Source organism: Lottia gigantea (assembly GCF_000327385.1).
Source record: "Lottia gigantea unplaced genomic scaffold LOTGIsca_1, whole genome shotgun sequence".
Lineage (NCBI taxonomy): Eukaryota > Metazoa > Mollusca > Gastropoda > Lottiidae > Lottia > Lottia gigantea.
In genome coordinates, this window is record NW_008706746.1 from 1,723,242 (window position 1) to 1,747,885 (window position 24,644).

At 33.5% G+C, this 24,644-nt stretch overlaps 3 protein-coding genes across 3 annotated transcripts; 2 read left to right on the top strand and 1 right to left on the bottom strand.

The window, feature by feature from the left end:
- Positions 1 to 3,400: 3,400 nt before the first annotated feature.
- LOTGIDRAFT_227845 (hypothetical protein) lies at positions 3,401 to 8,215 on the top strand. The gene is made up of 8 exons (XM_009045464.1): positions 3,401 to 3,482; positions 4,045 to 4,330; positions 4,661 to 5,120; positions 5,221 to 5,387; positions 5,850 to 6,005; positions 6,336 to 6,504; positions 6,670 to 6,944; positions 7,782 to 8,215. The coding sequence occupies exons 1-8, from the start codon at positions 3,415 to 3,417 to the stop codon at positions 7,941 to 7,943; spliced, it is 1,743 nt and encodes a 580-aa protein (XP_009043712.1). The 5' UTR covers positions 3,401 to 3,414; the 3' UTR covers positions 7,944 to 8,215.
- An 858-nt stretch (positions 8,216 to 9,073) lies between these two features.
- Positions 9,074 to 13,758, bottom strand: LOTGIDRAFT_102562 (hypothetical protein; the record flags this gene model as incomplete). The annotated part of the gene is made up of 10 exons (XM_009045465.1): positions 9,074 to 9,163; positions 9,663 to 9,797; positions 10,064 to 10,247; positions 10,664 to 10,783; positions 11,244 to 11,375; positions 11,717 to 11,871; positions 12,127 to 12,317; positions 12,664 to 12,939; positions 13,074 to 13,236; positions 13,510 to 13,758. 10 exons carry the CDS (start codon positions 13,756 to 13,758, stop codon positions 9,074 to 9,076), a joined length of 1,695 nt encoding a protein of 564 aa, XP_009043713.1.
- Positions 13,759 to 14,181: 423 nt separating this feature from the next.
- LOTGIDRAFT_227847 (hypothetical protein) lies at positions 14,182 to 23,375 on the top strand (the record flags this gene model as incomplete). Its single annotated transcript, XM_009045466.1, has 15 exons — positions 14,182 to 14,407; positions 14,991 to 15,053; positions 15,815 to 15,938; positions 16,529 to 16,614; positions 16,959 to 17,022; positions 17,345 to 17,438; positions 17,693 to 17,863; positions 18,011 to 18,070; positions 18,341 to 18,550; positions 18,972 to 19,082; positions 19,608 to 19,714; positions 20,535 to 20,639; positions 20,887 to 21,035; positions 21,329 to 21,418; positions 23,186 to 23,375. Exons 1-15 carry the CDS (start codon positions 14,343 to 14,345, stop codon positions 23,373 to 23,375), a joined length of 1,689 nt encoding a protein of 562 aa, XP_009043714.1. The 5' UTR covers positions 14,182 to 14,342.
- Between the last annotated feature and the right edge of the window lie 1,269 nt (positions 23,376 to 24,644).

The window sequence follows — 24,644 nt, forward strand, 5'->3', positions numbered from 1 at the left end:
TTCCACGCCTCCTCAGATGCGTTTTAAATTTGTCTATCATAATATTAAATAACCTTTATGATGACTGTAGTACATTAATTAGTTTTGGGTATCATCTTAACTTTCACTTTGTTAATCATATGACTTTGTGAACTTTTGACTGCGCACACACCTTTAAATTGCAACCGAGAGATTAATTTCGTTTAAAAAAAAATATGATGTAGAGGGATTATGATGGTATGATTGAACTAGGCTACAAAAATATCAATCTTTCCGAATAAATTTGGTTTTGGATCCAATTTAAATAAATAGGTTTAAAATCCCCGCTTCTTTGGATCGATATTGGGAAAATTCTCCACAAAACAGGGCCTAGATTTTCTGTCTCTACACCAGTCGACAACTTTCAAAATAGCTATAAGAGTCTGCATGGAATAGAGGCAGATGATTCGGTCTAGCCTAAGCTCAACGTTGCTTCGAATTCTTTCAAATACTGGCTTCGTTTTTGCCTCATTATTTTCTGTGTAGTATACCTATTGTGCAGCAATGGCGGGTGTGGTTCAAGGCATAGCATGCTTAGGCCAACTCTACTGGACACATGATGCCACGTTTCATTATAGAATGCTTCCTCACTGTTGCGGGCATTTGTAAACATTTTTTCTTGTCATAATATTATAGCTTTTGTGATCAGTTCCCTCCCTTGAACTGTCAAAATTGGATTAAAATATTTTCATCAGTTAGGCTACCTCCCTTGAACTACTGAAATTCGTCAGTTCTATGGTTCTCTTTCTGCTTCTTTGGAGCAGGCTCCTCATTTAGTTATATATATAACTCTATGGTCATATAACTCTATGATCAGAGCCTATATAAACGAGCCATGTCACTGGATGTCGGCCATTTTGATAACTAGGACCGCAGCGCCTCTAGTGGTTGGATGCTATAAAATCAAATTCGAAAGAGAAAAAGGAATGAGAACGAGGAAAATGAGGAGCCTGCTCCAAAAAAGCAGAAAGAGAACAATTCTTCAGTTTATTGTTGATTGATGACTTTGTTGTCCCAACAATTGTGTCCAATGTTATCTCTTACATAGGAGGGTACCTACTAAAAAAAACTACCATGCAGTGACTGTAAACTCACTGTAGAAGCAGGCTCTTTGGTCACAGAAGCCCACATTTATTGTCATTTCAGGGCAACCAGCATGTTACATCTGCATTTGAATCTTAATGTGTGCCTTGTGATTCTTTGAGACAGGTGTTAGAAAGAAGTTATTTGTGGAAATGATTCCCAAGCTAATTTGCATTTCAGGTCTTTTAAAGTCATCGATGAGCCATGTTGAATCCATTCACTATTCCATTCATGAAAATCCTAGAGTATGTCTTATGCATCGAGCATCGTGACGTAGGCAGTATGTATGTTACATCAATGATTAAGCTCTACCTCAGGTGTCGAATACATTATTATTTCAAATTTGAAACTGGGAAATTTTTTCTTGGCACTGGTAAGAAAAACAGAAAGGCACAGGTGTTGATGAATCAATGAAGTGTAATTTTTATTAATTCACTTAATGTTTGCAATGTTTCTTAGTCTCAGCATTATGGCCAGTTGTCTGCTCCATAGCTACATTGATACTCAGTTGTCTGCTCAGCATCCTGACTATCAAATGTAGCTTTGGAAAATCCTGGTCATGTGCTGAAACTGCAATTGTATTTTTTCCTGTAATCAGAAATGGCATTTATGGCATCTGAAAATGTTTAGATGAAGGTTAACCAATAATTTTTCAGATCAGATGTATAATCTCTTACAGATGTGATACCCAATTACCATAAAATATTTCACTAATTTCCGCTTATATTGTCTCATTATCCTTATTAATCTAAACTCTTAATGTCAGAGGATGAGAAAACATCCTCCAAGCTAGTCTTGAGCATGGATAAATCCTACCTCCCCTTCCATAGAAAAATAAGAACATGCAATCAGAGTGACCAGGCTCGTTTATATAGGCTCTGAATTCTTTTGCCATCTGTGGTTATTCAGCATGTTGAGCAAAAATGACTAGTGTGGCGCCTGGCAGGGCATGTTTACTCTTCTAGACACCTAATATGGCTTACCACTTTTCATTATGATATATTTAATACTCACTTGTATGATTAATATAGGCTACGTCTTCATTCGTGAAAAGTTCATTTGCTTCCAATCCTATGCTTCGCCTCATAAGGCCCTATGTTAGTTTGGATTTCGGGTTTTGTTATCGGTTCGGATCGTTTACCGGAACTATGCCAATATTACCACGCGATCAAGGAATTCTGGTAAATTAAATATCCAGAGGCTGGTCATTCAGGACTACGAGTATTTCTTAACAAAACGTTCGAGGATGGATCCAAAATGATGATAAAACGTCTCATTGGTAAACCGATAGTCACGATAAAGTATCAATTAAATGCATATAGGCTAATTTTGTGTCAGATGTGAAATGCCGGAAGTAAAGAATCAGCTTCATTCGGCAAGCCTATATCAAAACCTAAAATCATCCCTTTTAAAATATACATGTCCTCTATGGAACTCGAATTACCGTTAAGCTAAGCTTCCATATATACGCGTCATGCGGATGCGTCATGCGGACATAAATGGCCCTTGCGGAACCGTCATGCGTCAAATATGATTCCATATGTGCATTAAACGTATGCGTTATATTTCTTTTGACGCATGGACAGATGGGACCTTTGGTGCATAAAAAAAAAGACAGGGAATCCCCTCAAAATATGTCACATTTGGGAGATCTCCGCGCGGAAAAGCGCCCCTATCCGTCAAAAATCGCTTTACCCGGCGATTTTTTTTTGACGCATGACGGAGACCATTTGACGGATACCGCTTCCGCATATATGGAATCATACTCTCTTAAACCAACCATTTCGATTTTTAACGCATGACGGATGACGCATGACGGATCCGCATGACGCGTAGGCCTATATGGAATCTTAGCTTTAGCTTTTCTACCAACATAAGAACCTTTAGAAAAAAAAAAGTATCCAAATTTAAACACAGCCATTAACAAATATTATATGAAATATTCAATGTAATTATTCATACAATCTTTTTAACTTCAAATCCCACTCGTTTATGCCTTTAGTCGGCACAGCTTTCTCTAGTTCTACTTTTGGCAAAATTGAAAAGAGGCCTTTGGGCCCAATTTTTCACCCTTGTCATTAAATATAAGTATCATTATTATTATTATTATCCTAGGCAGTTTCCGTAAAGTTGTGTTGCAGAGCAACTTTCAGTTCCACGGAGGCCGTTACTTTGTGTTTCAGATTTATGGAAACTATCGAGGATATCCGAATGAGAAATCCGAACGCGTCATGACGTCATGACGTTAGATTAATGTCGTTGCTACGGATGACGTTCGACCGGAAGAAGCATGGATTGGAACCCGGATGCTTGATGTCAATAAAAATGGAAAAAAGCATAGTTTGGATTCTTTTATTATTACAACTCTTAGCTGCCTTTAGGTATGTCACTATTAAACTATTTGCTAGTAAGGATACCTCTGGAATGGCTCTGGAAAAAACATCACCTCTCATCAAGAAGAGAGTTGACAGGAAGACTGAACAATAAGAACAAGTCTAAATCTGATTGTGTGATTTCTCTACGACTTCAGCAGTCTTGCTAGCAAGCATAGGCCTCGCGCACCTAGACTCTAGACCTACTTAACTTGATATTTTCACCAAGCTGCCGCAGTCCTTGCAAAATTACCGTCATTGCACTCTGCATGGCGCTGTCCGTCTTCATTAACCGACATGGTGCAGAAAAGTAGGACTTAGAACTCATTCATTTCATTTCATTTATCACCGAGCTAAGTTAGGCCGACCGTAAGGCTACTACTACCCATAACAGGCCACTAAGAGTTTAACTTAAGTCACGGGATAGAGTTATGGCAGCCGTAGAGTAACCTTAAATGAGTTTTCATAATTTCATTTACTACAGACTGCACGGATATCTTCTACCGGTACCTTCACCTAAACCTGTCTAGAAGTTGAATTGTAAGATATTGTAAATATCTCATATTTTCAGTGTTTCGGCAGAATACGATCCTAAATGTGAAGAAGTCGAAGAATTTAAAGATCGTTATTTTGGTGATTTAGAAGTAGATCAAGATTTACACGATAATAATAAGCTATTATCCATCAATATTCAATTCAACCACCCTAGCTACGTTAAAAGTTGGACTGTGAAAGGTAGAGATGGTCCTAATGAAGGACCAATTCATAATCGAAGTGGACTAATATTAAAATATACTGTGGAGTATGGGAACCAAGAAGGAGACTGGGTTCCAGTAGGACCAAGTGAAAATAACCACGTGAGTCTAAAATATGAAACATTTCAGTAAATGTTCACACTAATAAACACGCGAATAAACGGAGTCTCCAGATTCTGCACATAGTTTATGTTCTTATATTCCTCGCGTGTGCTTCATTGTCCGCTCTCTCATTTATGAGACTCCGCAGATTTTGTCTACAAGCTTAAATTTTAACATTGGCTGCTCAAAAGGCACTATAGTGATGGATTCTTGAGTCACACCACTGTAACAATTCATAGAAAACTTTGTACAAATAACGATACTGATACTAGGAGAAGTTATTGTTTCAAATCTTAGGGAATTGCTAAATATTCCTATTTTCTTTTTCAGGAATTTATGAACGATGGTAACTTGGCTAAACCAAATTTTGAAACGAAAGTGTCCTTTGAAGAACCTATCAAGACTAAAGCATTAAGATTCTTCCCACAGTTATGGGATGGGGCCCCATATATGGCTGTAAATGTTATATATTGTGTAGATGAAAACGATCACTCACAATGGAAAGAGATGCAGATCAATACAAATTTAATCCTAGAAGCACTGAAGAAAGTGGACCGGAATAAGAAAAAAGCCAAGGTAAAAGCGGCAAATATAAAGGCTGGAGAGGACCTGGAGAATGAGAGTGAAGAAGAAAATGCACAAAATCATTATACTGAAGAGAATGCAGATGAAGCAGACGTAAATGAAGCAAATGAAGATTATGTTGAAGAATATGTTGAAGAAGATGCCGAAGAAGATACTGAAGAAGACGAGGAAGATGATGATGAAGAAGAGGATATTGAGGTAGAAGGTGAGACCGGTATCTGCTTTGAACTGACCAGTTTGACTGAGTGACAATTGTAGTTTAACGTTGGAAATAAATAAATTTATGTCGCTAACTTAATTTTCAGACAATCGAAGATGTCAGACGAGCGTTGTGTGGAGATATAACGGAGAGAGGGAAATCGCAGATAGGTTCAGCTCCTCTTCTGGTAGTTCGACAGCTTACAGACTTACACTCGCAAATCTAGAGAATCCTTTTCTCTTTCTGGCACATGACAAACGAGAATACGCTCAGGTATGTTGGTGTCGTATTTGCTCATATTTATTAAGCTTTACACACAGTGATGGTATTCCATTGACCAAGTTGTTGCCCACCCCGTGAAGGAGAAGTCGCATCAGGTGCCAGACCGACTTTGTGTACCATTCCGATCTCTACAGACGCGGGATAATACGGAATGTTTACTCACAACAAATATAAGGATCATGCCAAATGACCTCATGTCCAAACCACACCTCATTCCCCCAAAACCCGTATTTGGAATACGATGACCAAATAATCGATTCTGCTGCTGATACCATTGGCAATTTAAATCAGTTAACCTATTTGATTACATCGATTCCAGAATCAGAATCAAAAAAATAGACTATTTCGTGAACTGAGATAAGGTTTTACTATTTTTTTTTTTAAATAGTTGTGTTTTAGTTCATATCTCTTTATCCTTTTATCATTAACATGCGTTAGTTTGTTTCTTTGTAGGTTAAGTTTGCCGCACCCTCCCGTGTAATGATGCTAAGAACAGTTGGTAAAAGTGACTCTGGAGATTGGGGACTTGTCACTCAATTCTCTCTATTTTATCGGAATGATATTGATGAGAAGTGGAGATATTATACAGATACAGATGGCAACAGGCGGGTAAGTTGACCTATCTTGATATATCATCGGTGAATTACCACTTCGTGGTCGTGACTAGCTGTCAATCGGTCAACGGTATCGGTATACAATATCAGCACGAAGTTAGCCGAAGATGATTTATTTGTTATTGTCAAACCCTTCAACTGAGTTACTTAAGTTATGATGAGATGTTTATAGACATCCAGAAGATAGAATAAAACACATTGATACAATTTACCATCAGAAGAGTGACTGGCAACGAAAAACAGATCATGTCTAGATGGTTAACGCTACCAAATCACGTCGACACCTATTAAACACATACAGTGATATAGCGATCTTTTGTTACAGTTGTTTGATACCAAAGTCAGAGACAAAATATCTGCAATGGTACCAGAGGAGTTCAGACTACCAAGGCCAATAGTTGCCAAAATAATTCGTCTGTATCCACATAAATGGTCTGGTAAACCATATCTGTCACTCGACGTAAAGGCCTGTTATCTGAGTGACCCTTATCCAGGTTAGTATTTAATAAAGCATATGGCAGGCAATCGATTTGTTAATCTGATGTTGCTGCTATTCACCTATGAATTCTCAAAATACGGAGACCATAGAATGAACCGGGATATCATGGTTTTCTGAGTAATTGACAATGTTATCAAACAATCTGTTTTTTTTTTCATAGAATTCAAATACTGTTCTGACAGTCTACTGTCTCAAGATGATTCACTTCTGTTGATTAGTTTTGACAATCTAGAACGTATGGGCGAATTGGCCAACTATCAGAAGTACAGGACACTCGAATTGGAGGGTATTGAAGACGAGTCTTTGGTGACTGGTGTGAAGGTCCGCATAATGACTGATGACGCATCTCGTGATTTTGTTAAGAGCTTTGCCATGCAGTATTTTAATGAAGAGGATGAATGGAAGAATGTTGTGGATGACGATGGAATTATTAAGGTGAGTATAAGTCTGCTATTAAACCATGATTATACATGTATAGGTTACAGGTGATGCGCAGGAAAATATATTGCTTATTTGCAGTTCTGTATAAAAATATCTAAAAAAAACACGATCGCATTATGGCACGTCTAACCGAACAACGTGAACATGCTATCGGACGATTAAATGCCGGACAACGTACCAAAATCGTTTCCAATGCCTTTAAATGTAGTGTACGAGCCATGGAAAGACACGGGATTAGTTGCAACACTACTAACAGCATCAATGACCGTTCACTCAGTGGTTGTCCTCGAGTCTCAACTACAACACCAAGACAAGATCGCTTCATCCTACGGCAGCATCTGATTGCGGATTTAACACAGCGACATAGACACCAGGCCAATGGCCACCATCGTCTTGTGCTCAATCATCATCATCGTCAACAATGTCTTGTGTGAGCCACCCAACGACATCAGCAGCAAAGGACCCACGTGTTCTCTCAATCTGTGAGGAGCACGTGATCAGACCCTCTAAATGACATTGGAATAACATGAAAGACACTCAATCTGTTGTGTCAAAGGTGGTTGTTTTCTTAACATTTGCTTTTGAATTGACGACACTTGGATAAATAGTTCACTATTTTCTGTACTTTGTGACTTTTCAGTATAGTTGAAAGCGGTTAAACATGATCAAAATTCGTTACATTTATTTAATGGGTATCCTAGAATAAAAGTGATTATGTATTTTATGTAGCCTACCCGTACAAACTTTGTAATGGTTGTTCCGATACTTTACTGTCATCTACAGAAACTAAGAAGTAAAAACACTGCAATGAATTTCTAAATTATTTTACAGATATTTCATGCTTACGCTGAAGAATCAGAAGAATCAGAAGATACTGCTATCCTGAAATTTTCTGACCCTGTAGAGACAGGATTTCTAAGAGTTTATCCAGAATCTTGGACTGGTTCGAAACCTGTTCTGTTTATTGACGTTTTAGGCTGTACAGACTTTTAGTTACAACAGTTTTAACAACTATCTGTGATAACTTCTTAATTATTTTATCTGCAATTTGGTTCTTTTTTAAATGTATGCATGTTGAAATGCATGTTCAACCTGATGAAACTGCCTTTCTATGGAATTATTTACACTCTTCTTTTCTGCACTTGAATACCATAATACTTAATATAATAAAATTACAATAAATATTTTCTATTACATTTTTCATTTTCACTTTTTTTATTGGACAATTACTGATAAATTATGAAAAAATAAAAATGTAAAAATTGAGGTGTTATGATTGAGTGCTTTATATTATCCACTGCAAATGACAATGTAGTTAAATTACTACAGGACCAAGTTGAACAATCTGATCCAAATAATCAAGAAATATTTTGAGAGAGTAGAAGATGAATAAAATCAAACAAGCATCATACAATAACAATTTATTAAACAAATAAGATTATTAACGAACTACAATAATTTTTACTTTTAGTAAAAAAAAAAAAACCTCGTAATTTGTAGGTTTGAAACCTTAACATTCCCTTAAAGCTGGATTATATGAATTAAGCCACACTTACATTTATGATTAATTTAATGAAAGCTTTGCAACCAAATATACAACATACATTTTGTCTATAAAGTCTCGTTAGGAAGTGATCTAAATCTAAATAACCAAAATTTCCATAGATAATTGAGTTATTCTTCACATGTAATAGTAAGATGGAACATATATACCTACAACTTATTGCAAATGTCTCCATCCTTTACCTTTTCATAAAACATTCAGCCATAGAAAACTTCTACTTATAATGCCACATAGATATAAGAGAAAAATTTATAAAAATTAAAATAATTTAAGACTAGTACATACTATATAAGAAATTTTGTCACAATACTTAAACTTGATAGAAATGTGTAAACATGTACTCTGTTTATTGGGACTAAAAATATGTTGGATTACTGAGAGTGTAGTTAGTCATGAACATTAATGCATCTAGGGAAGATCTTAACATAAACTGGTTCAGCCTATCAAACTAGTATGTTTATGTTTTGAACCATCCCTGGTTATTTAATAATAATATATGTCACAGAATAATATAGATTTAACTGAATTTGTTCTAAAGATATTATATATGTAATTCATCTTATGTAATAACTGTAGGTTCTTGTCGTCCTGTAAGTTCTCTTAGTTGAGAAATCTGTAATGCTATGTTAATCAAAGGCTTTAACACAACCTAAAATGAAAAAAACTTTTTTCAGACAAACATTTAAAGAGGAATAATGCAGAATTGTTATTATCAAAAATTACATAAATTATATCTGAAAATATTTTTAAAATATGCTTTTTACATCTATGTATCTACCTGATCAAACTTAATTTTAAAACGGAGTGTACTAATTGTTAATCAAGCAGCTTAATCGATTTTGAGTGTTTGGCCTCAAAAATATAATATATTTTTAATTTGGTTGAAACATTTACAATATGTAGGAGAGCGACTTCTCTACAATAAGGCATTTATTTTGCATACTGCACACTAGCTTCTAACGCCTCCCAAAAAGAATAACAAACATAAAAAGTTTGCCGAAACCCTTAAAATAGTCTTAGCCTTAAAAAATTTACACAAATTTTACTTAAAACTTTCAGTGAAGTCCAAAATGACAAAAAAGGTGAAAACAATTGATGCATCACCTATGAAGAGAGAAAGATATATGAAGGTAAATGTAGGAATATACCTGTGCATCAAGTTGATGCTGGGCTATATCTGCTTCGTAACCTTCTATATATAGACGTATAGTAGCACCACTACTTCCAGTTCCACTCAGTCGGAAAATAATTCTTGAATCATCTGTAAATATAATTCTTACTCCCTACAAAATATACAAATTACTGAAAAATAACTTTGTTTCTCATGTTCCAAACTTAAATGATGAAAAATGATCCACAGAATTTACTCCATCCATTTAATATGGCTGTCTTACATCAACCAAAACCCAGTTTTCACTTTTTTATTGATTTTAAAGCCAGGTCAATAACTCTGCCTCTCAAAAATTTTGAAATCAAACACAACCATAAAATTCTATGAACATTTATAGTTTACATATTGATTTTTGGTGTATTTACAAATGAGACCAACCTGATTTTTACTGACACTTTTATCAATAGGATCAGTATAACAGAAATTGTCTGCCTGAGCTACAGTATAAGATTTTCCATCATGACTGTATTCTTTGTTAATAATAGTTGGTGAACTTATCAAGTTATTTAAATTCTCCATCATTGTATTGGCTGGACCAGATTCACAATTCTCATAATCATATCTAAAATGTAGAAATAAATTAGATAGTAGTAGATGAAGACCGACCCGAGCTGACTCTTGCTATAAATTTTAGTTACCTTGAGGTAACCTCGTATATCATATATTGTCGTCACCCCTGTCTGTACGATTTTTTGATGAACAGTTTTGAGTTTCTGCCCTTGACTTAAGAAAAACTCTACAAAATTTGTTTGTGAATACAATAGAGACTACAGTTTTCATCTGATTTTAATGAAATTTGGTGTAATTAAACATGTAATATCGATGTCTTACACAAAGATAGACAATTTTGCAGATTATTCTCAAAGCCAAAGTCTCATATGTGGGGATAGAGTCAACTTATTAATACAATGCAATCATGAATAATAGTTTGGTGAAGACATTTTGATCAAATATTTTCCATTATTCACAAACACCAACCTGGTAAAGAAATTTCTACCATATTGAGTCCAATGATCTGTAATTAATTCTTTCACTGATTTCTTAGTATGAGCTAAAATCTGCAACCATGCCAGCACTGCCCATAAGCCATCTTTTTCTCTAAAAATATAGAAAATAATGTACTAAGTATTGAACTAAATTATTTACTACTCACATCACTATAATTAATAAATTTTTTCAATTGACTTTAAGCAGAATATAAACCATGCTGCAAAGCTAACAGATGGGTTTGGAGCAATATGGAATTCATTAATTCAACTTTACAAATGGTCTTCATAAAAAAAGCATTGAATGAATAAGTGAGAGTCTAATTATCCTCCAATGGCTCTAAAGTTACAAATTTTAACTATGTTACAATGTGACAACGGGCAATGCAAAGAGTCTTGTCCCAAAACAACTCAAGGAATAATTTCATTCATATCCAAGTATATTCAGCATTACAAACTACCAAGAGTTTCCAAATGCCAAATTGAATCTGTTAATATTCATAATTTAACAAAATGTCTGTTCACAACCCAATAGATAGTCTTAACTACTGGTACCTAGTATTTCTCCTCACCTTATATGATCAGATCCAGTACCAAAACTTTCTTCACCACAAAGAGACAATCTACCAGCATCCATTAAATTCCCAAAAAATTTCCAGCCTGTAGGTACTTCAAACATTTCTTTACCTTTTACTTTAGCTACTCTACAGGAGCGGAAAGAACCTTCAGTAGATTAGTCTATTATTATAGTGAATTGTATAGAATAAAGTGGAAGTGAGAAAATATAGGCAGCAAAGACGGAGAAAAAAATTTGCCTATAATAAACCATGCTTCAGTTTTCAGTCTTTTTCCACAAAGTGGGCCTTTCCTATGACAGATTGATTTAAAAACTTGGTTACAGAGTACTTTCAATCGAGTCCATAGTTACTTATATAATCAAATTTGGATCTCTGTAATTTCTGTTTGTCTGAGAGCGATTTCAGCTGTCCTGAAAGGTTAAGGGCTCTATCTGATCACATTGAACAAAAAGAAAGGAAATCATTACCTATCTACAGCACCAGCAGTGGGCATGCTCCTAGCATAGCCTTTGACCCCAGTATTTTGAAAGTATGGTATACACTCTAGGTTATTGGCTAATACTGCCAGTGAATCTGATGGTGTCACAAAGAAGGCATTCTCTCCTAATATCATGTTTCTATCCTAAATATATAGCACCGAATAAACTGCAGAATATAGTTGATGAAAAGGTTGAGAGTAAACATAGGACATTACTTCAATAACCATGGCATTGAAAACATTATCATAAACTGGGGGATTTGTTTTTTATATATCTGATAAGGTAAATGAAAGTTTCATTCATCATTTAATTATTATGTTGACTGCAATCAGACGTAAACATGCTTTGTAAACTATTTCTTAGTGACATTAATAGTAGCAAATTTCAAAAAATCTTACGCCATCTCCATCAAAAGCAGCACCAAATCCATGTTGACCTTTCTTTAACTCATTGACAAGGTCAGCTGCATAAGTCAAATTAGGGTCAGGATGGTGACCTCCAAAATCTTCTAATGGAACACAGTTTACTGTATTAGATTCACGGGCACCTAACTCCCCACAGACTATTTTCTTGACATAAGGTCCCATAACTATAATGATAAAATTTAAGAAATGTAGTCTTGTTTTTCTATAAAAGTAACAGTAACTGTCCCATCCTAGTGGACAGAATATAAGATAATGACTAATAATAATAAGGACTTTTGCTACATCTGTTCCTGACACATATAGCCCATATAGCATTCAGATGTGGTACATGTATGTCTAAATTAATTGACAAAAAAAAAGATATTGGGCACATTGGAAATGATTGAATATTGTCATGGAGCAAGTTATTTGAGGCTCAGCTCAATGTTGCTCTCAACAAATATGTACATGATGGATTGCCTTATTTTCAAAGATATATCAAGAGTAAAAACACAACTAAATTATCTTTACCTCCATGCATTGAATTCAGGAGAATATTTAAAGGTGGCTGTCCATTACTTCCACCGATTAAATTTTTTATAGAATTAAAATCAAATATTTCTTTCATATATTGACAATAGTCATCAACAGAATCTATTATTTCTACTGTAAATTGTCTCCCTTCTATATTATAGTTAGTTGCTCCTTTCTTAGATAGATCGATCTGAAGGTTTCGACATATCTTATATTCAGAAATTGATTTTGTTGCTTCGAATATTCCATTAGTAACAGCTTCTGGGGCTGGACCTATAATATGAAAATATAAATTATTACCGAGATCTATTTAGTTTAAGTCTAAATAGACCGATTTTTTCTAATTACTTGGCATTTATCAGTTTCTGTTTTACGTACATTTTTTCATGATATATTACTAGAAATACCTCCATTGGCTGTGTTGAATTTAATACCAAAGTCTCCGTCTGGTCCACCAGGATTGTGAGAAGCTGTGAGAATTATACCTCCATTTGTCTGATATTTACGGATGCAGCATGATAAAGCCGGAGTAGACATCAAACCATTTTCAGCTATCAGTAATTTGGATAGCTGGAATATAAATGTAATATATGCCAATTTCATTTAATAGGACTGAAGCCAATGGACAAATCTGTGATGCAGTAGAAAAAATACTTGTGGGTTGTACAAATATGGCAAGAAATGTGAGGGTGATTTGGGGGATCAATTCCCAATTTGCCGAATGTATCAATTGCTACCTGTCCTTCAATTATGTATAATATGACCATCACATGTATAGTCATGAGCCAAAATCATGTATTTTAACCAGCATACTTGACATTGAAACAAGGAGACTGCACCTACCCCATTTGCAGCACACATTTTAACAATGAGTTCAGTAGCTTCTTTACCATAATACCTTCCATCTCCTCCAACTACCAAGCAACTGCCTTGAATTTTGTCACCTAACCCGGCGGTTAAAGTGGCTTGGATAAAATTCTCTGTGTAGTTTTCCTTGCTTTGGTAAACTTTCACACCTTTCCTCAATCCACTTGTTCCTGGCTTTTGGTCATCGTAAGGTTTAGTGGCAATCTTTTCTACCGCTAGCGCCATTTCCCAACACTTTTCTACAAACAAACTAAGGTACAAAGGAAACACCCTACCAAAATTACCAAAAAGTACCAAAATTAGACAGTACATGAAAGTGGATATGTGCAATGTGGTGACCTTCACATCAGCCTTGAATCTGAACAGTCAAGGTCATTGTTGTCAAAATTCAACGGGCTGAGCTTTTACGATTTCATGGTTATGATTAGGTGCTGGTAGAAGAGGAAACTGGAGAAATGAAAATTTTTACACATTTTTGTTTACATTGTCTGATACAATATCATTCTATCAACTTGGTCACTTGGTATGGTGAAAAGAGATAATGAAAATGAAAGTAGAGTGAACCTTGAACTTAGACAATTTGTATCTTTTTGTCACAAGAGTTCTACAATTTAGATTTTCCAGTCAGTCAGGTTTTTTCCGTTACATTGCAACGTCAGCTAAGGACTGGTTGTGAAGGACTCCTCAGTAGGTGTTCACAAGTGCGTTTCACTTTCAAAATGGAGCGACAATAGACAACTAGTTGCGATAATTCCAGCGGAACATTCCATAGATTCATTTGAAATCCTTATCAAATCTTAGAATTCAGGATGGGAGCTGGAAAGAGCAAGGATCAAGATTCACTGGAGACGGAAAAACTTCTTGGAGATCAAAGGTTTATTATCTTATTTTGTAAACTTTCACTTTAGCATTTTGAATTCATATCCCAGCCAGGTCAGTTGAATATTAGTCATTTATAGTAGCCTGTAGAAGGTGTTTTCATGGAATTGCATCAAATTGGAGACTTGTTCTCAAAAGGATGTGAGCTTGGATTGATCCCAGGAATTTATGGATTATAATTTTATTATAAAGACATCCTAACTTTAATGAATCTTTACAGGAATCCTGACTGAATAATCTTATCCTGTATATTCCAATTGTTGTTAAAATGTGAAATAAACAATCATATATTTATTGTTGCTTCTGACACAGTAGAATATATTTTCAATAGAACTATTTATTTTAAAGCTTTTGTTTTTCACAGTTTTCATTTTGACTTTCATTTTCTGACATTATAATGTACCAGAGAATAGGATAGGATAAGTTCTTAACTTCTAAGACTGTTTTCTAGGACGTAATAGTTAGAATTAAGATCATTTTGAGAATAAGGTACTAGATTGTTACCAGCCAACTGGTCATAGTTTGATTTGTAATAGGATTTCTCATGGTGCTCATTATTTTCTTTGTGTTATTTACAGCTATACAAGTTCTAGAAGATCATCAATATCAGAATTATCAAACCCAAATGAAAGGGTCATCAGGTAATGCTGTCATATTTCTATTAGGCCTACTGAGAGGAAACTTTCATTGGGTTAGGAAAATAGACTGAGATGAAAGTTTGCTTGTGATTTAATGAAGCAAACAATTTAATTGATATCTGAATATATTACCATTATGAAATTTCTTCACTGAATAATCATTTAAAACTATCAGAACAATTTTAAAGCTGATATATCAATTGACATAAAAATATCAGTAATATTTGATTTAACTACAAAAGTAAGTTGACAGAAGTATATTACACAGAATTGTAAACAAGTTGATCAAACTTATGTAAAGTATTAAGAATCATGTTGACTTAATAAACTCTTAACTTGACCTAGTCACCATCTGTAAACTGTTATATAACAATAGATTAAGTGCAATTGGTCTGATAACTAACAGGAATTTAGCTTCTGGAATTATTATCATTTCACTTGAGGTACCTATGCAAGGAATTTGAATTGTGTGATGACCAGGACTGTTTTGGAAGTTAAAAGTATTTGAAAGATGCAAAATATGTTTTGAACATAATTTGTCTATTCATCTTTTCTAGATCGGATTGCAAACATAAGCAGTTCTGTTTATTTTTAGGTAGGATAAAAAGAACCTATACAGTCTAAACTTACATTGTGTTGAAAATAAATACACTACTAAAGAATAAAATGGACTGCTTGTGTTTATCTTCATAATTGGGGCCTAATGAGCATAAATATGTTTACTGGACAATACCATCAGCTTCAAACATATCTTTTATTTTCAGACAACCTATACAATATCATTCAATAAACAATGGTGGATCAGAAAGTTACGATTCACAAACAAGAGCTTCAGTACATAGATATAGGTATTATAACAGACTAGCACCTCATAGTAACAGTATACTGGTAAGTTTGAATTATGAGGGGTGTCCCTGAATAATGAGCCTCACTATATTAATCTTGAAAATATGAAACTTTTAGCAATTATTTCTCAACATATCCTTAATGACTTCAGCACATTTGGTCCAACATTTTTCCAACATGCACAATCCAAAATGAATAGTCACTTGAATCCTTAATAGCGGCAATGATATCAAGAGCTGAGTCAGGGCACAGATAGAAGTCTGGTGGAGCTGAACCATTGCTACTTTCAATTGTGTATATTTTGATTATTGACAGGAGGAGGATATTTATTAAAAAGGTATATCTGACAATCCATGTGCGGACAGACATGAATTTCATGCATTTTTCATGTGCATATTCATCAAGTGCAGTATTTCCAGCTTGGTTTCATTCATTCAAACTATTTAATTGTCAAGATTATGGGACACCTCTCATACTTTCTTATCGTCTACAATAGCTTTATCATTTACCATATTTACTAGTTGTATCAGATGACAGCTTCAAATTTTGACAAATGCATCTTGGTAGAAGTATTATTTTTAATGACCTTGACCATGGATATTTATATGGTGAAACGTTTGCTCTATTTCCAGCATATGCCAAACCATGTTGTTCCAGCAAATTATTTAATCCGAATATTTTCTCCTGTTGCTGGTAAACAGAGCAGTATTATCACAATGTAAGTTTGGGTATTTTATGTTTCAGACAAGAGAAGGTTTTATTCTCCCAAATGTATAGGCCTTGAAAACTTTCTTTTTAAATATACTTTCAGATTATTAGCTTTTCATCCTGTCACTGATGTAGATTGGAAGGGCTGATATGACAAAAACTTATAATCATTCAGATGGGACAATAAACTGATGCCTTGTGTACGAACTTTGCATCTTAAAGATCCCCTGCCAGTTGAAAATCGAAAAAGAGTTGGTAGATATTGCTGTCCTGCCAAATTTCATTTCATACGGTCTGTCTTGATTACCTACCCAGATGCAGAAAGTATGGCTCAAAACAACCTTTCTTTTTCAGATTTTCACTATGGAACACTATGATGGGAACATCTTTATTAAGTATGCCATGGGCCATCAAACAGGTAATTTTTTTGGGGGTAGTTTTAATCTCTAGATCTAAAACGAAATAACAAACACAAGGTCAAAATAACTCCATCCTTAGGACTTTTAAATACAATGATATGCACGGTGAAGTTGAACTGAATATCGTCTTCAGAGAAATAGAGTTGATATGTTGATATTGATAAGGAGCATTCATTGCTGAAGCTGAATGGTCAGAGGGAATTATGTATGTTTGTGAAAATGGATATTATTCATTTGATATTTTGAAAATATTAAAGAAACTAAGTATAAGTTCCAATTATTGTTTATACTTATATTATGTAATTGTGATTTGTTTTCTAGGCAGGTTTTATTACTGGGATAGGGTTATTAATATTTGTTGCTGGTCTAATGTTATATACAAGTTATAGAATACTTAGAGCTGTAGAGGTGCTAAGTAAGTATCAGCACGTTTCTAGTTCTGTCCACATTTTTCATCATCTATTAAGACTCTCATCAAGCCTGTGGTATCTATTTGTTACAGTTGATAGGTGTTAGATTAGCTCTTATCAATTAGAGTCTACATCTTATTTAATGAAATTTTTATCACTCTTCAAGAGGTTTCATTGGTTTTAAGTGTTTGAAATTCTACAATTGTTGTACCCTTCCATATCAGTGTTTTTTTAATTCCTTTCTATGACTCTTTTGCAGGAGCAGAAAATGTTGATGTATTAGAATTTTCCGATGTTTGTAAATTTTATTTTGGTAAAGTAGGGGAGATTACTGCTCTAGTCTGTTCACTCATGTCTCTAATTGGTGGAATGATAGTCTACTGGATTTTAATGTCCAATTTTATTTATCATGTTGTTTCGTTTATTTATTGTAAGTATGTCAATGTATTATTTGGAGTTTGTGATTGAAATGATGAAAAACTAGATAACAAGAAATCAGAATGTTCAAAAATAGTTATTGTGTTTATTTTACAAAGATACAACTCAACTTGTCAATGAATAAATATCTGTATTTTAGATCATGCTGATGGGTCGTTTAATTCATCAACTATAGAGAACAAATCAGCTTATTCTGATGGTGAGTCGGGCATAAATATTTATTTTAGTGAAGTATGTTGCTAGCTTACCAAAAGATCTGAGCCCAGGTTAAGGTGTAGTACATTTAGATTCAACTGAGTGGATGGTTAAACGTCTAGTAGTGTCTTTGAGAAATAATTCAAAGACCTCTATGCTGCAATCTGTGAATACTTATTTTATTGACACTGCACTACACAACCTGCTTCATTAGCCTTATAAGATGTTGAAATTGATTATGTTATGTTTAATACTTATTCATGTGTTATTTCAGCTATGTGTCCAAAAGCCAACCCATTACCAGACAATAACACAAACACATACCCTGATTTACTGTCAGTATTGGGTAATTTTCCTATAGCCAATCCAGTATTTGAAGAAGTATGGAGTGAAACTAAGACTGTACCTTTCTTTCTACTCCTAGTCTTAGCTCCTATTATCAATTTTAAATCACCAACTTTTTTCACTAAATTTAATGCTCTTGGTAAGTATGGATATTATAAAGATTTTCTCTGACATTCAACATTGCTAAATTAGAACCTTCAAATATATCATTGATTACATAGTCTGAATAGCATCTGACATTATTAAAACTGTACCCTCCATTTAATCAGCAACTGTAAGGTAGGACACAAGTATATTCTCATCACTATCTAATACAAAGTTAAATATACCATTGCAATTCAACATGTTTGATTCCAACCTCTATAATGTGTTGTGTTTGTAATCTCAATGGATAGTTGTCTGCTGAGGTGATATTCCATCCCAGTACATAAGAACACAAAAATAATTTGACTGATGAGTAAGAAATTTAATTGTCAGAAGGTCACTCACATTGTTAACATCTTGTGTGTGTAATAATAGATAGAATATTACTGATTTTGATGTATCATGCTTTATATCAGGAACATGCTCTGTTGCCTATTTGTTTGTGTTTGCTGCAGTAAAAGCTGCTAAATGGGGAATTCATATTGATTTTAGTTCAGCTGATCAACATCTTCCTGATTATACTTCAAGTAAGTTCTGCATACTGATATAGTTTGTTGAAACCTTGGCCTCATTTTCTGAAAAGTATGCACAAGTAAGGTTCAGAAAGACAGGATTTAAAACTCAATTCTTTTTATTTATGATTTATTTATATTTTATTTACTATTTTATCTAACATGTGAAATGTCATTTTTAATATCATTCTTAATTTGCAGCATGTTTATTTCAACTAATTACAATCATTACCAGCTTGAATTATTATACTAATCATTTATTATTTAGATTTTGATTGGTCATTTCCCGCTTTAACAGGAGTTGCTGCCCTTGCATATTTTATTCAAAACAGCATGACATCAATTACACGTAATCAAAAACACCCTGAAAATAATGTAAGTCAGAGCCTCAGTGTCATCACACCACTTGATCACACTTTCACTCCTTCCTTCAAATCATCACATCAATGCAATACTGAACTTCACCAAACCTAATTAGCAAGTGCACATACTCCAAAATCCCAATTAGTGCCACCTTCCTATGTTTTATATTTCTTGTAGATTTTGGATGGACGTTTCCAGCTTTAACTGGTATTGCATCATTGGCATATTTTATACACAATGCTGTACTGTCCATAACAGCTAATGAAAGAAATCCCAAAAATAGTGTAAGTATTTTAATTCTTTTTTTTAAAAGAAGTAATTTATTTGTGATCTATAAGATCTATAATGCAGTGTTGACTTCTCAATAACTTAGTTATTCAGTACATTGGGTTTGAATCCTTGCAAAGAAGATGAATGATTAGGTAGAGTTTGGAAAGTCAACTAGGGGTGCCAATATATTTATGTATTATAAGTTTTATTCAGTAAGTTATATGTGATATAATCAAAACCTCCACCAAACCATTGTTCATCCTAGCACATCCTTCAAGAATAGCACTGTTGAGATTTGTGAAATGGAGGAAAATTGTACACACCAATTTTCCCAACTTTTACGACCTTCACCTTGACCCAGTGTTAAAAAAGTAGGAACTTCAAGTATGGATATGTAAAAATCAAATTATTTGCCATTGATAAAGAGCTTGGAATTGAAATATGAAATATATTGACCCGGCTAACATTACCTTGTCGTCCATCTTAGTAATAAAGTTGTGAATAATGCCCATAGTGTCTTCATTTATTAACACAAGTTTTGGAATTGCGAGCAAGTCATAAATACAACTTTCACAGCAGGTATTGAACACAACATTATTTTAATATTTTACTGGGAAGAGTAGGTTGGTGGTTTAGTAAGGAAATTTGTTGAATCTCAACTATATGTTATAATAGCTAATTACGAATTTATTATCAATTTTATGAACAGTTCAGCTTTATAGAATCTTGAAGAATATCATCTCAATTTTTATCAATTTGTATAGTCACTCAGATAGTTGGTTCCAGTAACATTCAGCCCTGTCACACTTGATTACATGTACATGTATATTTTAGGCAAGAGATTTAACTATAGCTTATGTTTTAGTGGCTATAACCTATATTTATATGGGGGCTGTATTTTATTCCTCATTTCCACTGAATAAATCATGTATTGAAGACGTAAGTATATCTTAGATTTTCAGTATATAAAAAAAATAATCATTTCGAAACAACTGGATCAATAACTCTGATAAATGTGTTGTTTTCACTAGAAATAGATTGTTTCTTTCACCACATTTTGATGGAACAAGAGTACTAAAATTGCAATTTTTCTTCATCTTATCTTTATGTTTATTTAATGTAAATTGAAATTAAAGACAATGCCTATTAAGACCATTTTTTATGTGAAATATTTTTCTGATTTCAGAATTTATTAAACAATATAGAAACAAATGATGTTATGGCGTTTGTAGCTAGAATTGGTTTATTTTTTCAAATGGTATGTGTCTTTCCATTATTGGTGTTTATTTTACGAGTACAGTTCATGCATTCTGTATTTGGTTCAGTGTGGCCAAGGTAGGAAGATTTTTTTTTGATAATCTGTTTTATAAAATAAGGTGAAAACTAATCACTTCTTTCTTCTAAAAGAGCAATGTAGATAAATAATTATAGTAGAGAAGACATATTTATGTTTTTGAAAGTGGGGTTCAAACAATGAAATGTTAAGATCACCATTGTGAACTAATACCTTTGTTTTAGTAATTATGAATATCTTAATCTCATTCAACATTAGTTTGTTGTCCAGATCTCCATTCTTTTATTTTTTAAAACAGAAAGTTTTGTAAACTATTATTTTTTTCTTATTTCAGTATAAAACATGTATTGATATTAAATGTTATTTTGTTGGGTATTTGTGTAGTTTTTGCTATTTTTCTTCCACATATTGGACGTATCATTGGGTAAGTTGTTATGTCTTTACTTGTTCATGTTACCATCATGAAACTTGTTTGTACAGAAGCACTAATATACTTAATGTGAATCATATTTAGCTTGAAAGATGGCATAAAAACAAGCAATCTACTTCACTTTAGTTAGAATAAATTATAAGTTAAAGATGGGTTCCCTTATTTTCATTTATGAAAATGAAAATACTAATACTTATATGAATAGTTAGTAGAGGTGTTCTAATGACTTGGAAAAATACCAGTTTGTCTCACATGTCCATAATTAATTCATATCCAGACTGTACATACATGGACTAGTATGATTGGTGAAAACTCTTAATTATATGAAATAAGAACATAATGATATGATTAAGAATACATGGCAATTCATTAGAAACACCAATTAACCAAATAGTTTTCTTAATTTGACACTAAAAAATAAGGAAAACCATCTTTAAGTATTAATATAGCTGAAATGGGATGTGTTCATGTTGTAGATTTGCTCAGATATCATACCTTGTATACTGTATATTTCCAAATACAATGTGCAAGCGTGTATAATGTGCACCCCTTCCTTACCCCATCAAATTCAGTGAAAATCCATTTACCAGTGTATAATGCGCACCCCTTGTTTATGACAAATTTGACACCAATATGTGTCTGTATATTTGTCATGATATCATCTATATTATAGTTGAAAAAAAAAAGAATATTCTACTTCATGTAGATTTGAAAGGCTAAACAAATCGATAAATGTATACACACTTTCATTGAAGGTACCGCATTATTCAATTATGGTAGGGTAACTCAAACTGAAGTAAAGAGCTCATTTTATCGGACGCTTTTGAATAATTGTTACTTGATGTGTGGAAGCCAAATCAGCAGAATAATATATATAGTAGGGTTGTTCGTCCTCACTTTCTCTATTTGCATACTGTTTTACGAATATAATATCACTTGAAAATGGCTGAATGTAATTGCATTTGCTGAGGCTTATGGTAATCGAGCAGCTGGTCAGGAATCTAATATCAACGAATCTAATATTAGGCGTTGGCACAGTAAGCTGGGAAGTTGAAGCTGAGGTGGTGACCTTGATCAAAGAAAGAAGAAAACTGAGTTTCCACTTAGTTAGAATTCAAGCTTTAAAGGTCCACCAACACACTTACACCAAGACAGAGCTAAAAGAAAAGTTGATTTGGATATTATGTGTGAGTGGATTGTGAGAGTGTGGAGACATTATATTATAATTCGTAGTTTTAAAAACTTTTGCATATAGAACGACATGGATGGCACAGAAGATGATCTCTTGTTTGAATATATGTGTCCGACAGAATAAATGGATACCATTACCACTATATAAAACAATCAACAAATACATAATAAGCCTATTGAGTCATTATTTTGATCAATAAAGAGATCATATACATGAAACAATATTACTACTTAAGTCGATGAAGGAAGACAAAATAGCAGATCCCAATTACCAATGTAAAAATACTCAAAAAATATTTCACCATGTATAATGCGCGCCCCGCCCCTTCTGTGTGGAACCTTTTAAGGGTAAAAACTGTTCATTATATTTGGAAATATATGGTATATAATTAGGTATATTGTTATCTATCACTACTATATCAGCACGTTGGTGAGATACAGGTTTATAGGCATTGATATCACTAGGGCTGGTTTTCAGATTTATTTCATTACCGGTATTAAAGTAAAAAAATGCCAATAATTTCATGCTATTACTTCAAAAAATTATGTGAAAACTTTTCTATTTTTCAGGTTTGTTGGTGCGTTTTGTGGCTTTTCCTATGCTATTTGTCTCCCTTGTATGGTGTATATAAAATCATGTTATTTGAATCATGGAGGCCTGACATTATCATGGCCTAAAGTAGTGTTCCATGGTTTTCTAATATTCCTTGGTATAATCAACTTCATTGCACAGTTTGTAATAATTGGACACACCCAATAATTTCAGGATTTTGTGTGATATTTTAAGGTGATCATATTTCATGTAATGTATTCTCTGGTTAATTGCTTATGAATAACTTTTACATTGTCATTTCACAACCTTTCTAAATCAAATTAACAGAAATAATCAAATATCAAAGATTATCATGTGGTTTAAAGCTTATGTCTTTAATATTTACAAGTTTGGAAATCAAAAAAATCGAAAAAATATTTAGTACGAGTTATTGCCCTTGCTCTTGAAAACGCTTACAATTTTTAGCTCGTAATCATTCTAGAATTCTTGACGGATTTTGATGAAACTTGGTGTGAATGTTCGTAATCACCCAAGGATGAACCTTATTGAAAATCAGAAGAATTGAATATTTGCCATGTAGAGTTTTCACAAGCCAAAAATTTAACACGTTTTCAAGAACAAGGGCAATAACTCATACTCAATATTATTCAGTATCGCCCTGAAGAGTCCAAAAAAAGTGTATGACTGAAGGTTGAATATTTCATACTGGTGATTGTTACTGTACTGTGCAATAGAAAGATATCATGGTCATGGTATTAAAAAAAAAGGTTTGTGTGAGTGTTAGTTTATCTGGTAAATTATGTTTGTAATGCCTACAGTGCCTGAAATATTAAATATTTTTAATAATCTTAATAATGTATATATCTTTGCATCATTCCACTAATGAATTTACATTATTTAAATTAAAGTTATCTTTTCATTCAATTAAGCATGAATGATCACCAGACAAAGTCAGTGATAACATTTCAATCCATCAATATTGGACATCTATCACTTACCAGTGTGAAATTTTTAACTTAAGCATCAATTTTGCCGAGAATCCATGAGCTGCAACACCTCAAACTTGTTCTGAGACCAAAAGGTGCAAATCACCAGTGTGATTGTGGTGGTAAATAACCCATGATTTTTGGTGAAGTGACAGACTTCTTTGTCTCTTAGGGAGACTAAAAGCTGGAAAATGGAGATTAAGCGTTTCATTGTTCAAGTTATCCAAGGTATAATCAGATAATTATATTCCTTTGAGTTCCAGAGCTAAATAGCATAATCTACCTCACATGGACTTAATTTAAATTTTGTATATAGTTGGTAATGATATGCTTGGTGTAGTGTATATTTGCTGGCCAATGTGTGTAATTTTATCATTTATTCCAATGTATCATTATAAGCTTGTATAGAAACCACTGTTTATTGTTAACTGTCTTTTAAAATAAATATATTTCACTGCATAATGAATTTGTTTTTTCACTATAATTTTGC